General features: G+C 50.5%; 1 protein-coding gene and 1 long non-coding RNA gene across 2 annotated transcripts in view; one reads left to right on the forward strand and one right to left on the reverse strand.

The window, feature by feature from the left end:
* Positions 1 to 5493, reverse strand: part of LOC105488567 (pleckstrin homology domain containing O2) — a 25186-nt gene extending 19693 nt beyond the window's left edge. Inside the window, exon 1 of the mRNA XM_011752764.3 lies at positions 5371 to 5493. Coding sequence (XP_011751066.1) covers positions 5371 to 5382 — 12 coding nt within the window. The 5' untranslated portion in view covers positions 5383 to 5493. The remainder of the gene's footprint in view (positions 1 to 5370) is intronic.
* LOC105488562 (uncharacterized) lies at positions 4877 to 13686 on the forward strand. Its single transcript, XR_011626444.1, has 3 exons — positions 4877 to 5157; positions 8242 to 8426; positions 11756 to 13686. It is a non-coding gene; the product is annotated as an uncharacterized lncRNA (long non-coding RNA).
* Positions 13687 to 24699: the final 11013 nt, after the last annotated feature.

Here is a 24699-nt window from a genome sequence, read left to right on the forward strand (position 1 = left end):
AACCACTTTGCTTCACTGATAGGTATCCAGAGTCTTGAGTGTGAAGCGGGGGGTGAAGGAGAGGGGATCAAGAATGTGTCAGAATCTAGAGCCTGCTAGAAGGAAATTAGCACTGACTAATTTTGACTACATTATCATTTACATAAAATTCAAAAAAGGGGCCCCAGTTAAAAGAGGTGTGCCTCTCCCCAGGGATATCCTGTGGCCACAGCTGCCTTTGGAAGAACAAGCCCAAACAGATGTAAGCGTGGTGCACTGTCAGGAGCTGGGCAGACCTGGCTTCCCTGGTCTCTGTCATGGCAGGGGAGCCCCAGCCTTGTTCTCACTGTGGGCCCCCGCCCCCTTTTGAACTGCACATTCTAGTAGTGGGGAATCTGGGCTTAGAAGCTGCAGTCATGCAGACTGAGGCAAACCACTTAGCCTCTCTGAGCCTCAGTTTCTTCATCCGTGAAATGCAGCTACTAACAGCAGAAGTTGTAAGGAATCCAACTCCATGAGGGCAGGATTTTTGTTTTGTTCACTCCTGTACCCTCATTACCTAGACAGTGACTGGCACATAGTAAGTGCTCAATAAACGTCTGTTGCTGAATAAAGGCAAAGCATATAGAGCAGTTCCCAGGATGCCCTAAACCTAGTAAATGGCAGCTGTCGTTATTGTTACCATTGTCACTGCCATCCCCTCTGGCACTCAGGGACCCTCTCCCTCGGCCCAGTTCCCAAGTCTGGACAAGCCCTTTCTGGTCTATAGCTGCTGGCCTCAGATCTCCAGGAGCTCCAAGAATGTGGGGTCCCCCCTTGGGGTCTCCCTAACTTGTAGATGGCAAGAGAAATGGGGAAGTGAGGTGGTCCAAATGGTCTTCCCGGGGCCAGGTATGGTGGCTCATGCTTGTAATCCCAGCACTTTGGGTCGAGATGGGCAGATCATTTGAAGTCAGGAGTTTGAGATCAGCCTGACTGAATCCCCATCCCTACTAAAAATACAAAAAATAGCCGGGTGGTGATGGCGCACGCCTGTAATCCCAGCTACTCAGGAGGCTGAGGCAGGAGAATCGCTTGAGCCAGGAAGACACAGGTTGTCGTGAGCCGAGATTGCACCACTGGAATCCTGTATGGGTAACAGGATGAGACCCTGTCTCAAAAAAAAAAAAAAAAAAAAAAAAAAAAAAAAAAAAGGTCTTCCCGGATATAAGACCAAGGAAGCAGGACGCTGGCTTCCACCCTGTCCAGGAGAAGAAGGATTTCAGCACCCTTTGACAAGGAGAAGGCTCTCCCATTCTATCATGCACTCGACTCCCATTCCCCACATCACCACTGACACCCCCAGGGCCCTAACACCTTCAGCAAGCCCTACAGGCTGTCACAGGCCCAGGGCTAGAAGGGAAGAACAGGGAAATGGGAAACCCCACCCCCACATTTCACACTGACAACCCTCTGACTGCAACAGCAACAGCAAGCACAGCACCACCAGCCCCTCCCAGGCCTTCCACATGATGGGCAGACTCTTGGTTTCTCTTAAACAAGGCAGTGAGGTCTGTGGAGTGTGAAGCTGTTGCCCAGTCACCCATCTCTGAGCTCCAAGCCTCTTGCTTTCAGGGGACCCACCCACCACCCTATGGGATCTCACACCCCTTTCTAAACTCTCTCCACTCATGACCTCTCCTGAAAACTTTCTACCCTCTGGAAGCTCCCTAGGGCCACAGCTGGAACCTGTGCCTAGATCACTGTCACTTCTGGGCTGGTGTAGCCCAGAGAATACCGTGACAGGATTACCTACAGAAGCAAGTCCAGGTCCTTAAAGGATGAATGGGACCAGGGCAGGACTAGGTGAAACAGCACTTTGGGATGGAGGAGGGGACAACTGACGGGCTGCAGATGGTATGACCCACAGCCCAGCTACAGAAACAGCCACCCAGGGGAGGCCTGGCTGGAGGCCAGAGTCCTACTTGCCTCCACCCAGCCCCCTTCCCTGCCCCTCAGAACCCCTCCCTCCAGGGGGCCTGGCTATGCCCCAGTAAGTTTTAATAAGGGGCCCCTCCCCTTGGCAGGGTTCACAGGGGAGGTTTTGTCCTGCTCAGCCCAGTTTCTCGGCCTCCTCTCCTCACTGAGCAGCTGACCACTGTTCTTCCTGTTTTGCCCTCTCCCCTCCCATCCCTCCTCACCCAGGCCCTTTCCTGCCCACCGTGAGCAGCTCCTAGGCACCCCTAGGCACCAGCCTGCCTCCTTTGGATCACTCATTAAAAAAAAAAAAAAAAAACAAAGCCAGGTCACCTCAACTCTGTACACAGAAGGGGACAGATGGAACCATAACACCGGTTATGAGAGACAGAGACTAGAAGAAACCTGATTGGCACCTCACATCCCAGGAAGTTTATGACAACCTTTGCTCTTTGACTAAACCCAGCGATGTTCTGACCCAACTCTACTAAGAATCCACCGTGTCACAGTCCCTTGCCGGGGCATTCAGAGAGAGGAAGCACAGGCTCTGCCCCAGGGCAACTTCCAGTCTGAGGTGGGTAACAGAGACCCCGCATAAGATAAGTCCCCTGTCTGGTGGGGAGCGGGTAATCTCCTGCTTGAGAGGCTCCAGCCTATTGGCAGAGACATAGCACTTACCCAGAGGGACGTTCCTAGCTCTCTGATGAGGTAAGGGTTTGGGGTTCATTTGGGAGACCCCTGCAGAAGGTAGGGTTTGGGGAGGGCTCTGAGGAGGGGAACAGACACACGCCTTGGTCCAGAGAAGGCCAGGCACGAAAGGTTATCAAAGCCCCTGCCCTCTCAACCCCTTTTCTATAGAAAGAGAAAGTACAGCCCAGAAAGGGCAAGAGATTACTCCGTGGGACAGAAACAGTACTGGGACAGGACACTGCCCTGCTTGTCTCTAGATGGTGAGTGCAAGTGGACAGCCTAGAAGCCATGGAAAGGCATGACTGCTGGCAGAGGACAGAGCCCCAGAGCAGAGAAGAGAAAGCCTAGGTCCATGATTTCTACCCTTACTCCAATGACAGCAATAATACCCCCACTGATACTCGCAGTTTTCCCAGCTTTTGCATATACATAATCACATTGCTCAATCACCCACCCTTTTCCTTTTACAAATGAGGAACCGAGGCCAGGAGCATACAGGTGGGCAGATGTCCAGTGCCCAGACCAGCACCTCCTCCCCAAGCCTCAGCCTGACAAGAGCTACCAGCCCATTGCATAGAGGAGGTCACTGAGATTGAGGGACCTTAGCCCAGGGTGGCTGGGCACAGGGAGGAAGCTGAAAGCTAGCAGGAGGGCTGAAAGTAGCCATGTGAAAGTGAGATGATGAAGATGGCCTGGGATCATGGGGCAGAGCATGTGGCTATGACCTAAGAGGTGTTTTAGAGAAACAAAGATGGGCACTGAGGCCTAGTGCAACAAGCAGAAACTACTGGGAGAAGTGGGAGGAAAGCAGAGTTAGGGATGCCAAAGGGGAGTAGGGATAGGAAGCCCCTGCTATGGGGGTGAGGCTTGCAGGGGCTTGGGTAAAGCGGACAAGACCTTAGACGGCCCAGATATTTAGGTAGCTTTGAGCATCTGGGAGTCAGAAAGTGGCAATATAGGCTGGACGCAATGGCTCATGCCTGTAACCCCAGCACTTTGGGAGGCCAAGGCAGGTGTATCACCTGAGGTCAGAAGTTCGAGACCAGCCTGACCAACATGGAGAAACCTCATGTCGACTAAAAATACAAAATTAGCCAGGTGTGGTGGTGCATGCCTGTAATCCCAGCTACTCAGGAGGCTGAGGCAGGAGAATCACTTGAACCACGGAGGTGGAGGTTGCAGTGAGCCAATATCTCGCCACTGCACTCCAGCCTGGGCAACAAGAGCGAAACTCCATCTCAAAAAAAAAAAAAAAGATAAAAAAAGAAAAGAAAGTGGCAATGTGAGAGATTCAGGACCAAGGGGAGTACAGAGCTGAGCTGGGCCCAGGAGGTGTCCGGAGAACTTCCCTTAATTAGGGGCCAGAGCAGATCAGGAGATGGAGTAATCCTGACCCACATCCTCTGGGAGCAGGGGAGGGGCCCTGGCCAGAGAGCCCAGTCCTTGCAACAGGGGCCTGGGGAGGGCAGATGGCAGCCCCACCCAACAGCACGAAAGAAACCGCAGCAAATCACAGAGGCCTGACTTTGCCCCCTACCTTCACCTACTGAGAGAAGGGGCCACTGTCAGGCCAGGAGTAGGAGGAGGACAGGCACTATATTTTGTAGAAGAGGAAATGAAGGCCGAGAGGGGAAGTGACTTATCTACCACCCCACAGAAAGGCAGGGCCTGGCCTAGAGGGAGCCCTGATGGAGGACCACTAGCTGCTCCTATCCATGGCCCCGGCAAAGTGGGAAGTGGGCACTGAAGGGACACCGGCAGCCTGGTCCACTCTGTGCTTCCCAGCTGGCCAGGGTTCCCCCAAGGCAGAGAGCTTCATCTTTCCTTCCCATCCAAGGAGGCAAAGATATGCCCCTTCCCTTGGGCTGGGAGGGCCTGAAGCTGGGACCCCCTCAGGGGATAAGAAACAAATTCACCTTCCTCTAGACCCAACAGGCCCCTCCTTTTAACTTAATCATTCCACGGGCACATATTAAGTGCTTGCTGCGTGCTGGACCCTCGGATAATGGGGCTGCTGGGAGAAATGAGTTTGCAAGTAAAGGGCAGAGGCAGGGGCAAGACCCGATGCCAGGCCAAGAGTGTTCTGAGTGGTTAGAAGGAGGATCCAGGGATACAGCTGGTCCAGCCCTCGGGTGGGGAAGGCAGGGACCAAGATCAGACCCTAGGTGGGCCTGACTCCCGATTCCTTCCCTACAGCTGCTCAGATGGATGTGGCGCGGGAAGACAGTGGGGGAAAAGGAGATACAGATTTATACAAGGGAGAAAAAAGCAACTTCTCCAGTCCTCCTGTCACCAAGGCATGGTCACATCCTTGAGACAGGAATCCCCCAACACACACACACACACACACACACACACACACACACACACACACAGAGTCAGGATCCGACCTGGCCGGTACAGGGAGTCAACGGTAATCGGGGTTCGAGCCCAGTCACCCAGGCCACTTTCAGCAAGTCATCAAACTCGCTGGAGTCTCAGTCTCCTGGTCAATCCAATGGGAACAGTAACAACCAAGACGCCCCACAACTGGTAAGAAAGTCAAAGAGAATGAAGGAGGACGCAGACTGCGAAGTCCCCGATATGGATCCCGCTCCCCGCCCCTGTCCCATTTGCCCAGGCTCTTTCTGAGGTGAGACTGGCGGGAGTGGGGCGGGCAGGAACGAGGGCCTGAGCCCAGGACCGCTAATCCCCGTGAGGGGCTCGAGGACCCCAGCCCAAGGCCCTGCCGGGCCCCGCCCTCACCTCCTCCTCCATGGCGAGTCCGCCGAGATCCCACCGCTCAGCCGCTCGCTCCCGGCGCCGCGCGGACTCTGCCACCGCGTCCACGCCCGGCCGGGAAGCGACTCTGCGTTCTGTCCCGCCGGCTGCCGGGGGCCCAAGAAACTTCGGGGGGGCGGGGCCGGGGGGCGGGGAGAAGCTTCCGGGGGCCGGGGCGGGGCCGGGGAGGGGGCGGCTGGGTCGCGGGCCCGGCCCAGGGCGGGAAATGGGTGGGGCGGGGGCGGGGCGGGGCGTGGGTTGGAGACTGGACGGAGGAGCCGGGCGGAGCTGGAACTGGAGGAAGAGGGCGGGACGGGGCGGAGAAGCTTTCCTGCACCCGCGGAGGGAGAAGGACTAGGAGGGGGCTGCGGGGCGACAGGGGAGGGGGCTTCCGGCCCAGAGACGGAGGCGAGGGTGGCGGGAGCGGCGCGCCGGCAGGGGTGGGGCGCACAGAGTGAGCGCTGGGGGCGCTAGCGGTGGAGCCCTTGAGGTCTCCTGAACCAGTGGGCTGGGGTTGCGAGACCGAGCCGAGCTGCCCTGGGCGGCCAGAGATGTGGGCACACAGAGGCTCCTCCTTTTTCCTCCCAGACGCCAGGCTGTGGGCGATGGCCTGGTCTTCTCTCTGGAACCTCTGAACGGGGCCGGGCCTGTAGCTTGGGTCTCTGTCCGGAGGGTGGTGTTACAGGAAGAGCTGGAGCTGAAAGTAGGGACTCCGGGGTCCCTTTACGGGGCGGCCCGCCCCTGGCTCTCAGGGGTCTCCAAGCGTAGTGTTTTCCTGCCCTCTTTGGGCATCGCTCAATCCTTCCCGTATCTGAGGGTCGACCATCCCCCCGATCCCGCGGTGATCTTGCAGCCCTGACAGCCTTGCTGGAGAGTGGAAGTGTGGGGACCAGCAGAGAGTAATGATTTTAGTTATACCATGAGCCCTCATTTTACATTGGAGAAACTTGAGGTCCAGAGAGAGAAAGTAACTGGCTGCATCGCAGCCTGCAGCACCGCTCCCCACCACAGACACATACTCCCTCTTAGCTCTCCTGGTCAATCCTGTCCCATGCCAAGGAAGGGAAAATTAAGTGCATGTGAGATCAGCGGTGACCACCTTCGGCTCAGGCTGCCTTAGCAGCGGCTGTGCCAGCGACCAAGCTCTCCTTTCACGGCCTTCTGCCAGCCCTCAGGCTCCCAGGCCACTTTCAGCCCTGTATGGAAAAGGGCAGCCTGGGGCTCCCAGGACAAGGGGGAAGGAGATGCAGGTACACTTCTCCCTCATGCCTGGGCCTGGGTTCCTTTATCTAAAGGAATGAAGAAAATTGAGGCTGATATTATCACTGGTCAAGAAAAAGAAAGAATAGAAAAGAGGAAGGAAGGAGAAAGACAGGAAGGAAGGAGGCAGGGAAGGAAGGAAGGAAAAAAGGAAAGAAAAAAAGAAAAAAGGAAGGAGAGAGAAAGGAAGGAAGGAGGGAGGGAAGGAAAGGAAAGAGCTGGGCGCGGTGGCTCACCCCTGTAATCCCAGCACTTTGGGAGGCCGAGGCGGGCGGATCACCTGAGGTCGGGAGTTCGAGACCAACCTGACCAATGTGGAGAAACCCTGTCTCCACTAAAAATACAAAATTAGCCGGAGAGATGGTGCATCCCTGTAATCCCAGCTACTAGGGAGGCTGAAGCAGGAGAATCGCTTGAACCCGAAAGGCGGGGTTTGCAGTGAGCTGAGATCACACCATTGCACTCCAGCCTGGGCAACAAAAGCGAAACTCCGTCAAAAAAAAAAAAAAAGAGAGAGAGAGAAGGAAGGAAGAAAGGAAGGGAGGGAGGGACTGAGGGAGGGAAAAGGAAGAAAGGGGGGGAGGGAGGGAGAGAAGGAAAGAGAGAGAGAGAGAGAGAGGAAGGAAGGAAGAAGGAAAATTGAGGCTGAGGATCTGAGATAGTCTGTGTATGTAGCAACCTCTTTCAGCCACCATATGGTTTTATTCCCTCAATCTGCAGAGCTGTGCTGCATTGTACTCCAATGCCCCAGGACTCGGAAGATCTTGTTTCTGGAAACTCATGCTCTACCTGCAACAGAGCGGAGACCCTAGGGAAATTCATGTTGTTATGCAGAAGCAGCCCTTTGTAGGGAGAGAGCGGTGAGGTCAGGTTGGTTTTGACATCCAAATAGTTCTGTCATTTTGGGGAATGAGCCATTGAGAACTACTCTGGCCTCAGTTTCCCCGTCTAGCTCATGCTAGCCCTCTGGTTTTGCCTCTATACCGTGTGCATTCATTCAACACACGTATTTTATTTTATTTGATTGTCTGTCAGGCCCTATGATAGTGGCTAGAAGATAATGGCAGAGCTCAGGATCCCTGTCCTCTATTGGGGAGAAAGGCATGTAAGCAGATGAGAATGCCAAGTGTTAAATGAGAGGGTAAATGCACAGAGGAGGGGCACCAGAACCAGGACAAAGGGGTAGGACAGGCATTCTAGGGAGAGGGGACAGGGTGTAAGCAATGGCATGGAGGCATGAACAGCACAGCATGTGTGTGTAGGGCGGCCAGTCTGGAAAAGCAGACAGCTTTGTGCAGAGAGGGCCTTGTAGGTTGTGTGGAGGAGACCACATTTTAACCTCAGGGCAATGGGGAAGTCATTGAAGGTTTTAGGGTGTGGGGGTCTGTTTTGCATGTGTACCATTTAATCATTCTGCAGTGTACTGAGTGCCCCTTAAGTGAGGGTGCTTTCTAAGACATCATCCTACAATTATTCACTCAAAAGAATGTAAGGACCCCCTGTTATCTACTCACTATTCTAAACTCTCCCTGTATATCATTTAATCCTCACCAAAGTATCCATGAAATAGATACAATTGTTATCCTTATTGAACAGATCAGGAACCTGAGGCTTGAAGAAGTTAGATGACCCGGTTAAGGCCACTTGACTAGATTCAAACCCTGCTTGACTCCACAGTCCATGCTCCCTACTAAATGACTCCTTTGGGCAGCATCGTGTGACCACACCATGCAAGATCCGAGTCCTGCCTTGGAGAGCTGATGAACCAAACCAGTAGGAAGGTAGGCAAGTCCTGATAAGGGCACTTAAAAAAATAATAATACGGGTCTTGCTCCGTCACTCAGGCTGGAGCGCAGTGGTGCAATCATGGCTCAGTGCAGTCTCAACCTCCCAGATTCAAGTAATCCTCCCACCTTGGCCTCCCAAAGTGCTGGGATTACAGGCCTCAGACATGGTACCCAGCCCTGATAAGGACTTTGATGAAAAAGTACATGGTGCATGGTGAGAGTGGCTCCCAGAGGAGGGGCTGAGTTGTATTCCAGCAGGGTTAGTTGAATGGGGGCAGAGGGAAAGTTCAGGACAAGAAAACATCTCACAAAAGTGAGAACTTGTAGAATATCCTGACTTGTTAGGTGAATTGTAGGCAGTCTTTATGTGGTCATATGTGTGGGGGGCAGAATGGGGAAGGTGAATTCGGTCAGATGCCGCCAAGGAGGCAGCAGGAGCCAGAGTGCTAAAGGCCTTGACTGCTGACCTACGGGATTGAAATACCTCCTGCAAATAGCAGGGGGCTACTGAAGCTTGAAGTGAGGTATGACACAATTTCATTTTCATCTTACAAGCTCATTTTCATGACTGCAATATGGGCAAGAAAGACAGGGTAGTCCATTGAATAGGAGATTATTCCAGAAATCCAAGTTGGAGGTAATGCAACTTGCTGAACCACTGAACCAGAGCAGTGGTTACGAAGATGTGGAGGATAGATTCAAGAGCTAGAAAAGAGATAGAGGGATCGGGACTTGGCGTGGTTTCTTTACTCATTGATTCATCCATTCAAAAAATAACTGTTGTGGCTGGGCGTGGTGGCTTATGCCTATAATCCCGGCAATTTGGGAGGCCTTGGCAGGTGGATCACCTGAGGTCAGGAGTTCAAGACCAGCCTGGCCAACATGACAAAAACCCTGTCCCTACTAAAAATACAAAAATTAGCCAGGCATGATGGCGTGCACCTGTAATCTCAGCTACTCGGGAGGCTAAGGAAGGAGAATCACTTGAACCCAGGAGGCAGAGGTTGCAGTGAACCTTCATCACGCCACTGCACTCCAGCCTGGGCGACAGAGGAAGAATCTGTCTCTCAAAAAAAGTAAAAAAAAAAAATACCCATTGAGAGTTTCCCATATATCAGGGACAAAGCCATAAACATGACAGGCATGATCCCTGTCCTCATGAGGCTGAAAGAGAGGGACCACAGGCAAGTAAACAAATAAACATGTTAACAACTCAATGTGTTAAGTTCTGTAAAGGACATAAATAGGGTAATAAAATAGAAACTGGGCAGCCAGGTGTGGTGGCTTACACCTGTAATCCCAGCACTTTGGGAGGCTGAGGCAAGCGGATCACAAGGTCAGGAGTTCAAGACCAGCCTGGCCAAGATGGTGAAACCCCATCTCTACTAAAAATACAAAAATTAGCCAGGCATGTTGGTGGGCACCTGTAATCCCAGCTACTCGGGAGCCTGAGGTGGAGAATTGCTTGAACCCGGGAGGTGGAGGCTGCAATGAGCTGAGATCACGCCACTGCACTCCAGCCTGGGCCACAGAGTGAGACTCCCTCTAAAAAAAATAGAAACTGGGGGAGCCCATTTTTAGATATGGTATGTGTAGTGGGGGAAGCCTTTCTGAAGAGTGGATATTTCAGCTGAGACCTAAACGATGACTAAAAAGACAGCCACACAAAGAGGTGGGGAGGAAGGGGGAGGGCATTTCCTGCAAAGGAAAGAGCAAGTGCAAAGACTCTGGCATAAGAAAGGGCTTTGGGTATTAAGAAACATCAAGGAGGCCAATGTGACAGAAGCTTAGTGAGCAAGGGAGAGCAGTAGGCTTGAGGTCACATTGCACAGAAGGGGGAATTGACTTCAGGCTACGGTAAGGACTGTGGGTTTTATTCTAAAATGAATAGTCTTAGGGAGGCATTGAGGGCTTTTAACTATACCAGCTGCAAAATCTGATTTATACGTCTTGAAAGACCCTACCTTCCAACTTGGGCAACATAGTGAGACTCTATCTCTACAAAAAAAATTGTAAAAATAAATTAGCCAGGCATGGTGCTGCACACCTTTTAGTCCCAGCTATTTATGAGGCTGAGGCAGGAGGATTGCTGAAGGCCAGGAGTTGGAGACTGCAGTGAGCTACAACAATTGCCAGCCTGGGTGACAGAGCAAGACCTTGTTAAAAAAAAAAAAAAAAAAAAAAAAAATGGTCGGGCGCAGTGACTCACGCCTGTAATCCCAGAACTTTGGGAGGCCGAGGCGGACGGATCACCTGAGGTCGGGAGTTCGAGGCTAGCCTGACCAACATGGAGAAACCCCATCTCTACTAAAATTACAAAATTAGCCAGGTGTGGTGGCGCATGCTTGTAATCCCAGCTACTCAGAAGGCTGAGGCAGGAGAATTGCTTGAACCTGGAGGCGTAGGTTGCGGTAAGCTGAGATGGCGCCATTGCACTCGAGCCTGAGCAACAAGAGCAAAACTCCGTCTTAAAAAAAAAAAGAAAGAAAGAAAGAAAAAAAAAGACAAGAAACATCAAGTTTCAATGGTTGGTTGGATGTGGCAGTTAAAGAAACAAATCAGGGATATGGTGTGGGTTTTTTAACTGAGTCCACACTGGTGGTGCCATTTACTGAGATGATAAAGACAGGAGGAAAACTGGGGAAGGAGATTAAAACCTCTGTTTTGGAGAAGGTGAGTCTGACATGCCTATTGGCATTCATGTGGAAATATCAGGAAGACAAATGGAGATATTGTTTGGTGTTCCGGGAAGAAGGGCAGGCTGGAGATAGAATGTTGGGAATCATCATGTAGTTGATAATTGAGTCACCGAAGAAGAAAGGAAAGAGGGAGGGAGGGAGAGATGGAGGGAGGGAAGGAAGGAAGGGAGGGAGGAAAGGAAGGAAGGGAGGCAGGGAGGGCAGGAGAGGAAAGGGGAGGGGAGGATCAGTGAGAGGTCTAATGAGGAAGAGGTGTTAGCAAAGGAGATTAACATGGAGCAGCCAGTAGACAAGAAGAAATGAGGGGAGTGTGAAGTCGTGGAAGTTAAGAGAGGATCAGCTGTATGAGAGATTCAACAAAATGAGTAAATGAGTGTCCGCTGCCCGGTGATGACAGTGCAAGGTGCCGTCCTGCTCTGGAAGCTAGAAGAAAGTAAAATAAATACCGTTTCCCGTTCAGCTCCTCTACAGGCTGTCCTTTTAAGCTTCGGGCTGCGAAAGCGGGAGGGCAAAAAGCTTGGAGAGAAAGGATCCTAAGGTGGAGGGGACGGGGCCTTTTGAGTATCACATGAGATAATGCCAAAAATGCATTTTGTAACCCCCTCTGTGCTAATGTCATTGTAGCTGTTATTAATGAGCCAGGGACTGAACCGAGACTTCTCAATGAGAGCGAGCAGATAAGACGTGTGGAAGGATATTCCGAGAAGGAAATTTCAAAATGAAGAAAACCCTTTCCTCTTGAGATCTTGCCTCCAAACCAGGCTTTGGGTTGGGCGAGGAGATCCGAGAGCAGCGTTGCACCTCAATCCAGACTGACCTTACGGCGGCAGCAGTGAGCAGAGTGCCGGGCGGATGCCGAGAACTGCCCGAAGTCGAAGGGAAGTACAGCCCCAGGAATAAGGGCTCCCTCTGGCCCCGCCTCCCTTCGACGCCGGCCAATCAGGATGCAGCTGGTAGGACCACGGCGCGGGCAGCGGGGAGGAGCGAAGACCCGAGAACCATTAATCCACCACCAGGCGGTGTCTAGTTGCACGTTCGATACCTTTCTGTTCAGGGAGTTTGTTGCTCAGACAAAAACCTGTGCGGGGAGTACAACCACTTTGGAGAAAGATCTTGCAGTTTCATATAAAACTAAATATACAATTATTCTATGACCCAGAATTTCTCACCTAGGTATTTATTCAAAGTAAATTAAAACATAAATCCTGGCCGGGCGCAGTGGCTCACGCCTCTAATTCCAGCACTTGGGAAGGCCGAGGCGGGTGGATCACTTGTAAGGAGTTCGAGACCAGCCAGGGCGACATGGCGAAACCCCGTTTCTACTAAAAATACAAAAAATTAGCCGGGCGTGGTGGCAGGCGCCTGTAGTCCCAGCTACTCGGGAGGCTGAGGCACGAGAATGGCATGAACCCAGGAGGTGAAGGTTGCAGTGGACCGAGATTGCCCCACTGCACTCCAGCCTGGGTGACAGAGCGAGACTCCGTCTCAAAATAATAATAATAATAATAATAATAAATAAATAAATAAATAATAAAAGCATAAATCCAGCCGGGCTCAGTGGCTCACACCTGTAATCCCAGAACTTTGGGAGGCCGAGGCGGACGGATCACCTGAGGTTGGGAGTTCAAGGCCAGCCAGACCAACACGGTGAAACCCCATCTCTACTAAAAATACAAAAAATTAGCCAGGTGTAGTGGCACTTGCCTGTAGTCCCAGCCACTCGGGAGGCTGAGGCAGGTGAATCGCTTGAACCCGGAAGGCGGAGGTTGCAGTGGGCCAAGATCACACCACTGCACTCCAGCCCGGCGACAGAGCAAGACTCCGTCTCAAAAAAAAAAAAAAAAAAAGCTAGAACAAGCTAAACTAATCCACGGTTGAAAATAAAATCAGCTGGGCGCGGTGGCTCACGCCTGTAATCCCAGCACTTTGGGAGGCCGAGACGGGTGGATCACGAGGTCAGGAGATCGAGACCATCCTGGCTAACACGGTGAAACCCCGTCTCTACTAAAAAATACAAAAAAAACTAGCTGGACGAGGTGGTGGGCGCCTGTAGTCCCAGCTACTCGGGAGGCTGAGGCAGGAGAATGGCGTAAACCCGGGAAGCGGAGCTTGCAGTGAGCTGAGATCCGGCCACTGCACTCCAGCCTGGGCAACAGAGCAAGACTGTCTCAAAAAAAAGAAAAGAAAAGAAAAGAAAATCAGAACAGAGGTTGTCTGAGGACTGAGGGTGGAGATTGTCTGAGAAGGGGCACAAAGGAAGTTTCTAGGTGATAATAATATTCTTACAATTTCAGGCAGTGAAGGAAATTGTTCCCTATCTGTGCTATCCAAATGTAATAGCCACTAACCACATGTAGCAATTGAGCACTGGATTTGAGTTTCACTTAATTTTAATTGATTTAAGTTTAAATTAAAATAGCCACATGTGGCTAGTGGCCACTGTATTGGACAGCACAGTTGTAGATCCTGATAGGGGTTTGGGCTACACAGGTATATTAATTTGCAAAGGTCCTCTAATGATACCCTTAAGATTTGTGTGTTTCACTGTATGTGAAGTTTACATTAAACATGTAAACATGGTCGGGTGGGCGTGGTGCCTCACGCCTATAATCCTAGCACTTTGGGAGGCCAAGGCGGGCAGATTGGTTGAACGCAGGAGTTTGAGACCAGCCTGGGCAGCATAGTGAGACCTCATCTCTACAAAAAATACAAAAGTTAGTTGGGCATAGTGGTGTGTGCCTGTAACCCCAGCTACTTGGGAGGCTGAGGTGGGAGGCTGTCTTGAGCCCAGGAGGCAGAAGTTGCAGTGAGTGAAGATCTTGCACTCCAGCCTGTGTGACAGAGCCAGACCCCGTCTCAGAAAAAAGAAAAAGAAAAAAGTCCGGCACAGTGGCACGCACCTGTAATCCCAGCACTTTGGGAGGTTGAGGTGGGTGGATCACCTGAGGTCAGGAGTTGGAGATCAGCCTAGCCAATATGGCTAGAAAGCAGGTTTCTTACTAGAAACCCTGTCTCTAGTAAGAATACAAAAATTAGCCAGTTGTGGTGGTGCACACCTGTAGTCTCAGCTACTCAGGAGGCTGAGGCACGAAAATCACTTGAACTCAGGAGGGGGAGGTTGCTGTGGGCTGAGATCAGGCCACTACACTCCAGCCTGGGCAACAGAGCGAGACTCTGTCTCAAAAAAAAAAAAAAGGCCGGGCGCGGCGGCTCAAGCCTGTAATCCCAGCACTTTGGGAGGCCGAGACGGGCGGATCACGAGGCCAGGAGATCTAGACCATCCTGGCTAACACGGTGAAACCCCGTCTCTACTAAAAAAATACAAAAACCTAGCCGGGTGAGGTGGCGGGCGCCTGTAGTCCCAGCTACTCGGGAGGCTGAGGCAGGAGAATGGCGTAAACCTGGGAGGCGGAGCTTGCAGTGAGCTGAGATCCGGCCACTGCACCCCAGCCTGGGCGGCAGAGTAAGACTCCGTCTCAAAAAAAAAAAAAAAAAAAAAAAAAAAGTAAACATAAGGCTGTGTGCAATGGCTCATGCCTATAATCCCAGTACTTTGGGAGGTCCAGGCTAGAGGGTTGCTTGAGCCCAGGAGTTCCAGACCAGCTTGGGCAACATAGTGAGACCCTGTCTCTGCCTGGGACATAGAGGTTGCAGTGATCTGTGATTACACCACTGCACTCCAGCCTGGGAGACAGAGTAAGACTCTGCCTCAAAAAAAAAAAAAAAAAAAAAAAAAAAAAAGGCAGGGCTGGGCACAGTGGTTCACACCTGTAATCCCAGCACTTTGGGAGGGTGAGGCAGGTGGATCACTTAAAGTCAGGAGTTCAAGACCAGCCTAGCCAACATGGTGAAACCCTGACTCTACTAAAAATACAAAAAATTAGCCAGGTATGGTGGCGCGTGCCTATAATCCCAGCTACTTGAGAGGCTGAGGCACAAGAAAGGCTTGAAGAACCTGGGAGGCGGAGGCTGCAGTGAGCCAGTTGCAGTGAGCCACGATCGCAGCACTGCACTCCAGCTTGGGTGACAGAGCAAGATTCTGTCACACACACACACACACACACACAAAGTAGGCTGGCACAGTGGCTCACTCCTTTAATCCCAGTACTTTGGAAGGCTGAGGCGGGCAGATCACCTAATGTCAGGAGTTCAAGACCAGCTTGTCAACATGGTAAACCCCGTGTCTACTAAAAACACAAAAATTAGCTGGGCATGGGGGTGCACACCTGTAGTCCTAGCTGCTCCAGAGGCTGAGGCAGGAGAATCAGTTGAACCTAGGAGGTGAAGGCTGCAGTGAGCCAAGATCACCTACTGCACTCCAGCCTGGGTGACAGAGCAAGACTCCGTCTCAAAAAAAAAAAGGCCAGGAGCGGTGGCTCATGCCTGTAATCCCAGCACTTTGAGAGGCCGAGGTGGGTGGATCATGAGGTCAGGAGTTCGAGACCAGCCTGGTCAACATGGTGAAACCCCATCTCTACTAAAAATACAAAAATTAGCTGGGTGTGGTGGTGGGCGCCTGTAATCCCAGCAACTTGGGAGGCTGAGGCAGGAGAATGGTTTGAACATGGGAGGCCGAGATCGTGCCATTGCACTCCAGCCTGGGTGACAGGGTAAGACTCCGTCTCAAAAAAAAAGTAAACATAGCCAGGCATGCACCTGTTGCACCAGCTACTAGACAGGCTGAGTCCAAAGGATCACTTGAGCCCAAGTATTTGAGTCCAGCCTGGCGAACAGAGTGAGACTCTGTCTCTAAAAAGATTTTTAAATGTAATTCATTATTTTTTTTTATGAGACAGAGTCTTGCCGGGCGCGGTGGCTCACGCCTGTAATCCCAGCACTTTGGGAGGCCGAGGCGGGCGGATCACAAGGTCAGGAGATCGAGACCACGGTGAAACCCCGTCTCTACTAAAAATACAAAAAATTAGCCGGGCGCGGTTGTGGGCACCTGTAGTCCCAGCTACTCGGGAGGCTGAGGCAGGAGAATGGCGTGAACCCGGGAGGCGGAGCTTGCAGTGAGCTGAGATCGCGCCACTGCACTCCAGCCTGGGCGACAGAGAGAGACTCCGTCTCAAAAAAAAAAAAAAAAAAAAAAAAAAAGAGACAGAGTCTTGCTCTGTTGCCCAGGCTGAAGTGCAATGGTGTGATCACAGCTCACTGCAGCATTGGCCGCCTCAGTTCAAGTCATCCTCTAGCCTCAGCCTCCCAAGTAGCTGGGACCATAGGCATGTGCCACCACGTCTAGCTATTTTTTTTTTTTTTTTTTTTGTAGAGATGGGGGTCTCACCTGGATGCCCAGGCTGGTCAGGAACTCCTGGGCTCAAGTGCTCCTCCTGCCTTGACCTCCCAAAGTGATGGGATTACAGGCGTGTGCTACAACACCTGGCCTTTTTAATTTTAGAAAAAAAAAAAAAAAAAAAAAAAAAGCTGAGCATGGTGGCTCATGCCTGTAATCTCAGCACTTTGGGAGGTCGAGGTGGCAAGATCACCTGAGGTCAGGAGTTCAAGACCAGCCTAGCCAACAGGGTGAAACCTGGTCTCTACTAAAAATACAAGGGCTGGGCATGGTGGCTCACACCCGTAATCCCAGCACTTTGGGAGGCCAAGGCAGGTGGATCATGAGGTCAGGAGATCGAGATCATCTTGGCTAACACAGTGAAACTCCGTCTCTACTGAAAATACAAAAAATTAGCCGGGCATGGTGGCAGGCGCCTGTAGCCCCAGCTACTCGGGAGACTGAGGCAGGAGAATGGCTTGAACCTGGGAGGTGGAGTTTGCAGTGAGCCGAGATTGTGCCACTGCACTCTAGCTTGGGCAACAGAGCAAGACTCCATCTCAAAAAAAAAAAAAAAAAAACAAGAGCAAAACTGTCTCAAACAAACAAACAAAAAAATTTTTTTTTTTAGATGAAGTGTGCTTTGGTTCTGTCACCCAAGCTGGAGTGTGGTGGCGAGATCTCGGCTCACTGCATCCTCCGCCTCCTGGATTCAAGCGATTCTTCTGCCTCAGCCTCCCGACTACCTGGGATTACAGACGCATGCCACCACGCCTAGCTAATTTTTGTATTTATAGTACAGACAGGATTTCACCATATTGGCCAGGCTGGTCTTGAACTCCTGACCTCGTGATCTGTCTGCCTCAGCTTCCCAAAGTGCTGGGATTACAGGTGTGAGCCACCGCAGAGGGCACAAACAAAAAATTTTTTTAAAAAGGTAAACGGGCCGGGCGCGGTGGCTCAAGCCTGTAATCCCAGCACTTTGGGAGGCCGAGACGGGCGGATCACGAGGTCAGAGAGATCGAGACCATCCTGGGTAACACAGTGAAACCCCGTCTCTACTAAAAATACAAAAACTTAGCCGGGCGAGGTGGCGGGCGCCTGTAGTCCCAGCTACTTGGGAGGCTGAGGCAGGAGAATGGCGTGAACCCGGGAGGCGGAGCTTGCAGTGAGCTGAGATCTGGCCACTGCACTCCAGCCTGGGTGACAGAGCGAGACTCCGTCTCAAAAAAAAAAAAAAAAAAAAAAAAAAGGTAAACGTAAATTCTGGTTAATGCTATGTATGCTAAAGTGTTAGAAGTGAAATGTACTCGTCTCTATAACTTTGAAGTATATAACAAAGAGATGGATAGATGTATGGATGTGATAAAACAAATACCGTAAAATATTGTAGATTGGTGATGATTATATCAGTGTTCACTGTACAATTCATTCCATCTTTCTGTATATGCTTGGATTTTTTTTTTTTTTTTTTTTTTTGAGACAGAGTCTTGCTCTGTCACCAGGCTTGAGGGCAGTGGTGTGATCTCAACTCACTGCAACCTCCACTTCCTGGGTTCAAGAGATTCTCCTGTCTCAGCCTCTCGAGTAGCTGGGACTACAGGCGTGCACCACCACACCCAGTTAATTTTTGTATTTTTAGTAGAGACAGGGTTTCACCATGTTGGCCAGGATGGTCTCGATCTCTTGACCTCACAATCTGCCCGCCTTAGCCTCCCAAAGTGCTGGGATTACAGGCCTGAGCCACCGTGACTGGCCTGGATATTTTCATGACAAAATGAGAGAACTAAGGTGTGAGAGGAGGTAGGAATGATGAATTACTGCCTAATGGATGAAGTTTCATTTTTCTTTTCTTTGAGATGGAGTCTCGCTCTGTTGCCTAGGCTGGAGTGCAGTGGCGTGATCTCGGCTCACTGCAACCTCCATCTCCCGGGTTCAAGCGATTCTCCTGTCTCAGTCTCCCGAGTAGTTGGGATTATAGGCGCCTGCTACCATGCCCGGCTGATTTTTGTATTTTTAGTAGAGATGGGGTTTCACTTTGTTGGTCAGGCTGGCCTTGAACTCCTGACCTCAGGTAATCCACCCACCTTGGCCTCCCCAAATACTGGGATTATAGGTGTGAGCCACCACACCTGGACTGGATGAAGTTTCCACGTGAAATAATGAAAATGCTCAAAAATAAATTGTGGGGGGAAGTGAAAAAAAATAAATAAATTGTGGCCAGGTGCAGTGGCTCATGCCTATAATCCCAGCACTTTTGGAGGCTGAAGCAGGTGGATCGCCTGAGGTCAGGAGTTCGAGACCAGTCTGGCCAGTATAGTGAAACCCCGTCTCTACTAAAAATACAAAAATTAGCCGGGCATGGTGGCAGGTGCCTGTAGTCCCAGCTGCTCAGGAAGCTGAGGCAGGAAAATCGCTTGAACCCGGGAGGCAGAGGTTGCAGTGAGCCAAGATTGTGCCATTGCACTCCAGCCTGGACAGCAGAGCAAGACTCTGTCTCAAAATAAATAAATTAAATAAATTAATTAATAAATAAATAAATTGTGGTGATGGTTATACATTTGGAAGGTACTTAATGTCATGAATTATACACTTAAAAATAATTAAAATGCACTTTGGGAGGCCGAGGCGGGTGGATCACGAGGTCAGGAGATCGAGACCATCCTGGCTAACATGGTGAAACCCCGTCTCTACTAAAAATACAAAAAACTAGCCGGGCGTGGTGGCGGGCGCCTGTAGTCCCAGCTACTCGGAGGCTGAGGCAGGAGAATGGCGTGAACCTGGGAGGCGGAGCTTGCAGTGAGCCGAGATCGCGCCACTGCACTCCAGCCTGGGTGACACAGCGCGAGACTCCGTCTCAAAAAAAAAAAATAATAATAATAATAATAATAATTAAAATGATAAATATCATGTATATTTTTCCACAATTTTTTAAAAAAAGTTTGAAAGCCAAAGCAAAAAAAACATATTAAGAGAAAATCTGTTGGGACATTCTGTTGCCTTTCCTTGAAGCAGTCTGGGGTATTGCACACAGAAACAGGGTAAGAGATTTGACTTCCCCTGTGTGTAAGTGCGCTAGGCCTATTGTAAGCAGAGGGCAGTGGAAAGAGAGAGCACAGGCTTTAGAAACAGACCTGGGTTCATAATCCCAGCTCTCTCATTTTCTCTCTATGTGACTGTATTTGTTTCTTATTGCTGTGGCTGCTATAATAAATTATCATACATTTAGTGATTTCTTTTTTTTTTTTTTTTTTTTTTTTTTTTTTTTGAGACAGAGTCTCGCTCTGCCGCCCAGGCTGGAGTGCAGTGGCCCGATATCAGCTCACTGCAAGCTCCGCCTCCCGGGTTCACGCCATTCTCCTGCCTCAGCCTCCCGAGTAGCTGGGACTACAGGCGCCCGCCACCTCGCCCGGCTAGTTTTTTGTATTTTTAGTAGAGACGGGGTTTCACTGTGTTAGCCAAGATGGTCTCGATCTCCTGACCTCGTGATCCGCCCATCTCAGCCTCCCAAAGTGCTGGGATTACAGGCTTGAGCCACCGCGCCCGGCCCTAGTGATTTCAAACAACACAAATTTATTATCTTGTCATTCTGGAAACCAAGAGTCTGAAATGTGTCCTACTGTGCTAAAATCAAAAGCTGTTTTCCTTCTGGAGACTCCAGAAGAGAATCCATTTCCCTGCCCTTTCCAGCTTCTAGAGGCCTCCTGCCTTCCTTGTTTTAGTCTGTGGCCCTTGCCTCCATCCTCAAAGCCAGCAGTAACACCTTCATGTCTCCCTCTCTCAACTCTACTTCCTTTGTCATATCTTCTCTGATTCCTGTTTCCTTCTTTCCCCTGTGATTACATTGGGCCACTCACATAATCCAGATTAACGTCTTCATCTCAAAAAACTTAATCATGACTGGGCGTGGTGGCTCATGCCTATAATCCCAGCACTTTGGGAGGCCGAGGCGGGAGGATCACCTGAGGTAGGGAGTTCAAGACCAGCCTAACCAAACATGGAGAAACCCTGTCTCTACTAAAAATACAAAATTAGGCAGGTGTGGTGGCACATGACTATAATCCCAGCTACTAGGGAGGCTGAGGCAGGAGATTCGCTTGAACCCAGGAGGTGGAGGTTTCAAGATCGTGCCATTGCAGTCCAGCCTGGGCAACAAGAGCGAAACTCCATCTCAAAAAAAAGAAAAAAAAAAAAAAACTTAATCATACCTGCAAAGTCCCTTTTGCCAACATAAGATAATATTCACAAATTCTGGGGATTTGAACATGGACATTTTTGGGAAAGGGGGTCATTATTCTGCCTACCATAATGACCTTGAAAATTTTTCTCTCTTTTTTTTTTGAGATGGAGTCTTGTGCCGGGCGCGGTGGCTCACGCCTGTAATCCCAGCACTTTGGGAGGCCGAGGCGGGCGGATCACAAGGTCAGGAGATCGAGACCACGGTGAAACCCCGTCTCTACTAAAAATACAAAAAATTAGCCGGGCGCGGTTGTGGGCGCCTGTAGTCCCAGCTACTCAGGAGGCTGAGGCAGGAGAATGGCGGGAACCCGGGAGGCGGAGCTTGCAGTGAGCCGAGATCGCGCCACTGCACTCCAGCCTGGGCGACAGAGCGAGACTCCGTCTCAAAAAAAAAAAAAAAAGAGATGGAGTCTTGCTGTCGCCCAGGCTGGAGTGCAGTGGTACAATCTCGGCTCACTGCAACCTCTGTTTCCTGAGTTCAAGTGATTCTCTTGCCTCAGACTCCCGAGTAGCTGGGATTACAGGCACCTGCCACCACACCCGGCTAATTTTTGTATTTTTAGTAAAGATGGGGTTTCACCATCTTGGCCAGGATGGTCTTGAACTCCTGACCTCGTGATCCACCTGCCTCAGCTTCCCAAAGTGGTGGGATTACAGGCATGAGCCACCACACCCAGCCAAAAATTTTTCTTAACCTGCTCATTTACTCATATACAATGACGCATGCCACTGATATTCAATGTATGTCAAGACAACACTGAAGAAGAAAAATATCTCCCAAGATTTCTTTCCAGCCAGGTATGGTGGCACACGCCTGTAATCCCAGCACTCTGGGAGGCTGAGGCTGGCAGATCTCTTGAGCCCAGGAGTTTGAGACTAGCCTGGGCAACATGGTGAGACCCTAGTCTCTATAAAATATACAAAAATTTGCTAGGCATGGTGGCAGTCACCTGTAGTTTCAACCACTTGGGAAGCTGAGATGGGAGGATCGCTTGAGCAGGAAGGTCAAGGCTGCCATGAGCTGTGACTGTGCCACTGTACTCCAGCCTGGGTGGCAGAGTGACAACCTGTCTCAAAAAAAAAAAAGATTTCTAAAAGATTTATGGAGATATAATTCACATACCATACAATCTAAGCATTCAAAGCATTTGATTCAATGGCTTTTAGTATAGTCACGGGGTTGTGCAACTATCACCAATCAATTTTAGAATATTTTTATGTTTCTCCCATTTTGAGAAAACAGAGGCTTGAGACATGGAAACCTGCTTAGGGTAGCATCCACTGGAAAGGCATTGCAGTGGCTGTTATTAGCTGACATTCTAGTCCAAGTTATAGCTTTCATGAAGCTAGGCCAGTCACCTTGAGGCAGAAGAATAGGGTCTGAAGGCAGAGAACCCAAGGCTGCTTCACGCCGACTTCCTAGAACTAAATTAAAAGGAAAACCCGGCTGGGCACAGTGGCTCACGCCTGTAATCCCATCACTTTGGGAGGCCTAGGCAGGCAGATCATGAGGTCAAGAGATCGAGACCATCCAGGCCAACATGTTGAAACCCCGTCTCTATTAAATATACAAAAATTAGTTGGGTATGGTGGCATGCACCTGTAGTCCTAGCTACTTGGGAGGCTGAGGCAGGAGAATCACTTGAATGGGGGAGGCAGAGGTTGCAGTGAGCCAAGATAGCACCACTACACTCCAGCCTGGTGACAGATGGAGGCTCCATCTCAAAAAAAAAGAAAAGAAAAGAAAAGAAAAAGAATACCCTGGCTGGACATGGTGGCTCACGCCTGTAATTCCAGCACTTTGGGAGGCCGAGGCAGGTGGATCACGAGGTCAGGAGTTCAAGAGAACAGCCTGGCCAATATGGTGAAACCCCATCTCTACTAAATATACAAAAACTAAATGGGCTGGTGGCACACACCTGTAGTCCCAGCTACTTGGGAAGTTGAGGCAGAAAAATCGCTTGAACCCAGGAGGCAGAGGTTGCAGTGAGCCGAGATCCCGCCACTACACTCTGGCCTGGGTGACAGAGCACAGAGTGAGAGTCCATCTCTCAAAAAAAAAAAAAAAGGAAAACCCTAACTTTCCTTGCCTGAGTAACAAAAGGACCAAAGGCTACTCCCTTTGACCTTTCCTACATGGCAGATGGGAGATTGGCTGTCTGCAACAAATCATACTGAGTGTGGGTCCAGTCTTTGTTTGCAACTTTGTGACTTCACTCTGGCCTCTGAATGGTTGCTGTCTGCAACCAATCAGACTGATTGTGGCTACCACTTCAGTTACATGAAGTAAGCATAAAGTTGCCAATGGGAAACTTCCAGCGGGTATTTGAACCCAAGAAAATTCTGTATCTCAGGTCCCCTCCCACACTGTGGAGTGTACTTTCGTTTTTGATTTTTTGTTGTTGTTTGTTTTGAGACAAGTTCTCGCTCTGTCGCCCAGGCTGGAGTGCCGTGGCACGATCAAGGCTCACTGCAACTTCTGCCTCCTGGGTTCAAGTGATTCTCATGCCTCAGCCTTCCAAGCAGCTGGGATTATAGGTGCCCACCACGACACCCGGCAATTTTTGTATTTTTAGTAGAGACAGGGTTTCACCATGTTGGTGAGGGTGGTCTGGAACTGCTGACCTCAAGTGATCCCCCCATCTCGGCCTCTCAAAGTGCTGGGATTACAGGCGTGAGCCACCGCGCCTGGTGGTACTTTCGTTTTCAAAAAATCCCTGCTTTTGTTATTTTGTTGCTTCATTCTCTCTTTGCTTTGATGGGCATTTTGTCCAAATCTTTGTTCAAGACGCCAAGAACCTAGACAACTTTCAGTCACCACCCTGTACCGCTAACAGCCTGGGAGCAGTGTAGCGTATGTAGTAGCTAAGCCCCGTGGAGTGATTAAGCCAGCAGGTAATCTGGGTTCAATGTTTGGTTTTACTCTCTATATCAGCTATGTGACCTTCAGTAAAATCTCTGGGAGCCTTGCTTTTTCCTTATTTGAAATATGAAGTCCGGGTGCGGTGGCTCATTCCTGTAAACCTAGGACTTTGGGAGGACAAGGTGGGTGGATCGTTTGACCTCCGGAGTTCGAGATCAGCCTGGGAAACATGGTGACATCCTATATATATATATATATATATAGTAGCCGAGTGTGCATCTGTAGTTCCAGCTACTTGGGGGGGTGAGGCGGGAGGATCACCAGAGCCCAGGAGGCAGAGGGCAGTGAGTCACGACCGTGCCACGGCAGAGGTTGCAGTAAGCCGAGATTGCGCCACTGTACTCCACTACAGCCTGGGTGACAGAGTGAGCCCTAGAAAGGAAAAAGGAAAGGAGAGAGCAATTTAATCCTTGGTAGCTATCATTATCTGTAAAATGAGGTAGCCAGACTCACCTGTAAGATCCTTTCCAGCTATGTAATTCCAAGCTTCAATGACATAATAAAGATAATTAAAAGTAAATTCTTTCAACATCCTGTGCAAGAAGAGGGATAAAATTTCCCTGAAGACAGAGACTCTACTCGCTTCCGCTGTACCCTCTAGGACGTGGCACAGGTCTCAGAGTTTCTCACTCATGGGCTTCAGCTGGGTGGGAAAGCCAAAGCGTAAAATGCCCTTTAAAAAGGCAGAGAAGAATGTAGAGTTGGGGGCGGCGGAGGGACTGGGCAGGCCTTGGGGTGTTCTGCCCAGAACTGAACAATGGTACTGTGAGCGTAAACGGGAGTGTGAGGAACCACAGGCAGGTCCTTCCCAAGGCCAAGCCCAGCCTCTGTGTGCGGGCTAGAGGGGAAAGGGAGTGTGCTGGAAGGATGGTTCTGAAAATAATTCTTCGGAGTCGCTTAGGGTTTTCAAACCCGACACCACGCGCGGCCCAGTGGCTGCCGCCGCCGCGGCCTCCTCGCACCACACCCAGCAGTCCCCTGGATTTGGTCGCTCGGCCACCACCATAAACCTCCTTCCTCTGGCAGGCGATTGGTACAGCCCAAGCTCTGGGAGTAGAAACGCAGACACACCCATTGTTACGCCTCTACCTCTGATTGGCTGGAGAATTTAAAGATCCAGTCGGTGATTGGGTG

The sequence above is a fragment of the Macaca nemestrina genome, chromosome 7, assembly GCF_043159975.1.
Source record: "Macaca nemestrina isolate mMacNem1 chromosome 7, mMacNem.hap1, whole genome shotgun sequence".
NCBI classification, from domain to species: Eukaryota; Metazoa; Chordata; class Mammalia; order Primates; family Cercopithecidae; genus Macaca; species Macaca nemestrina.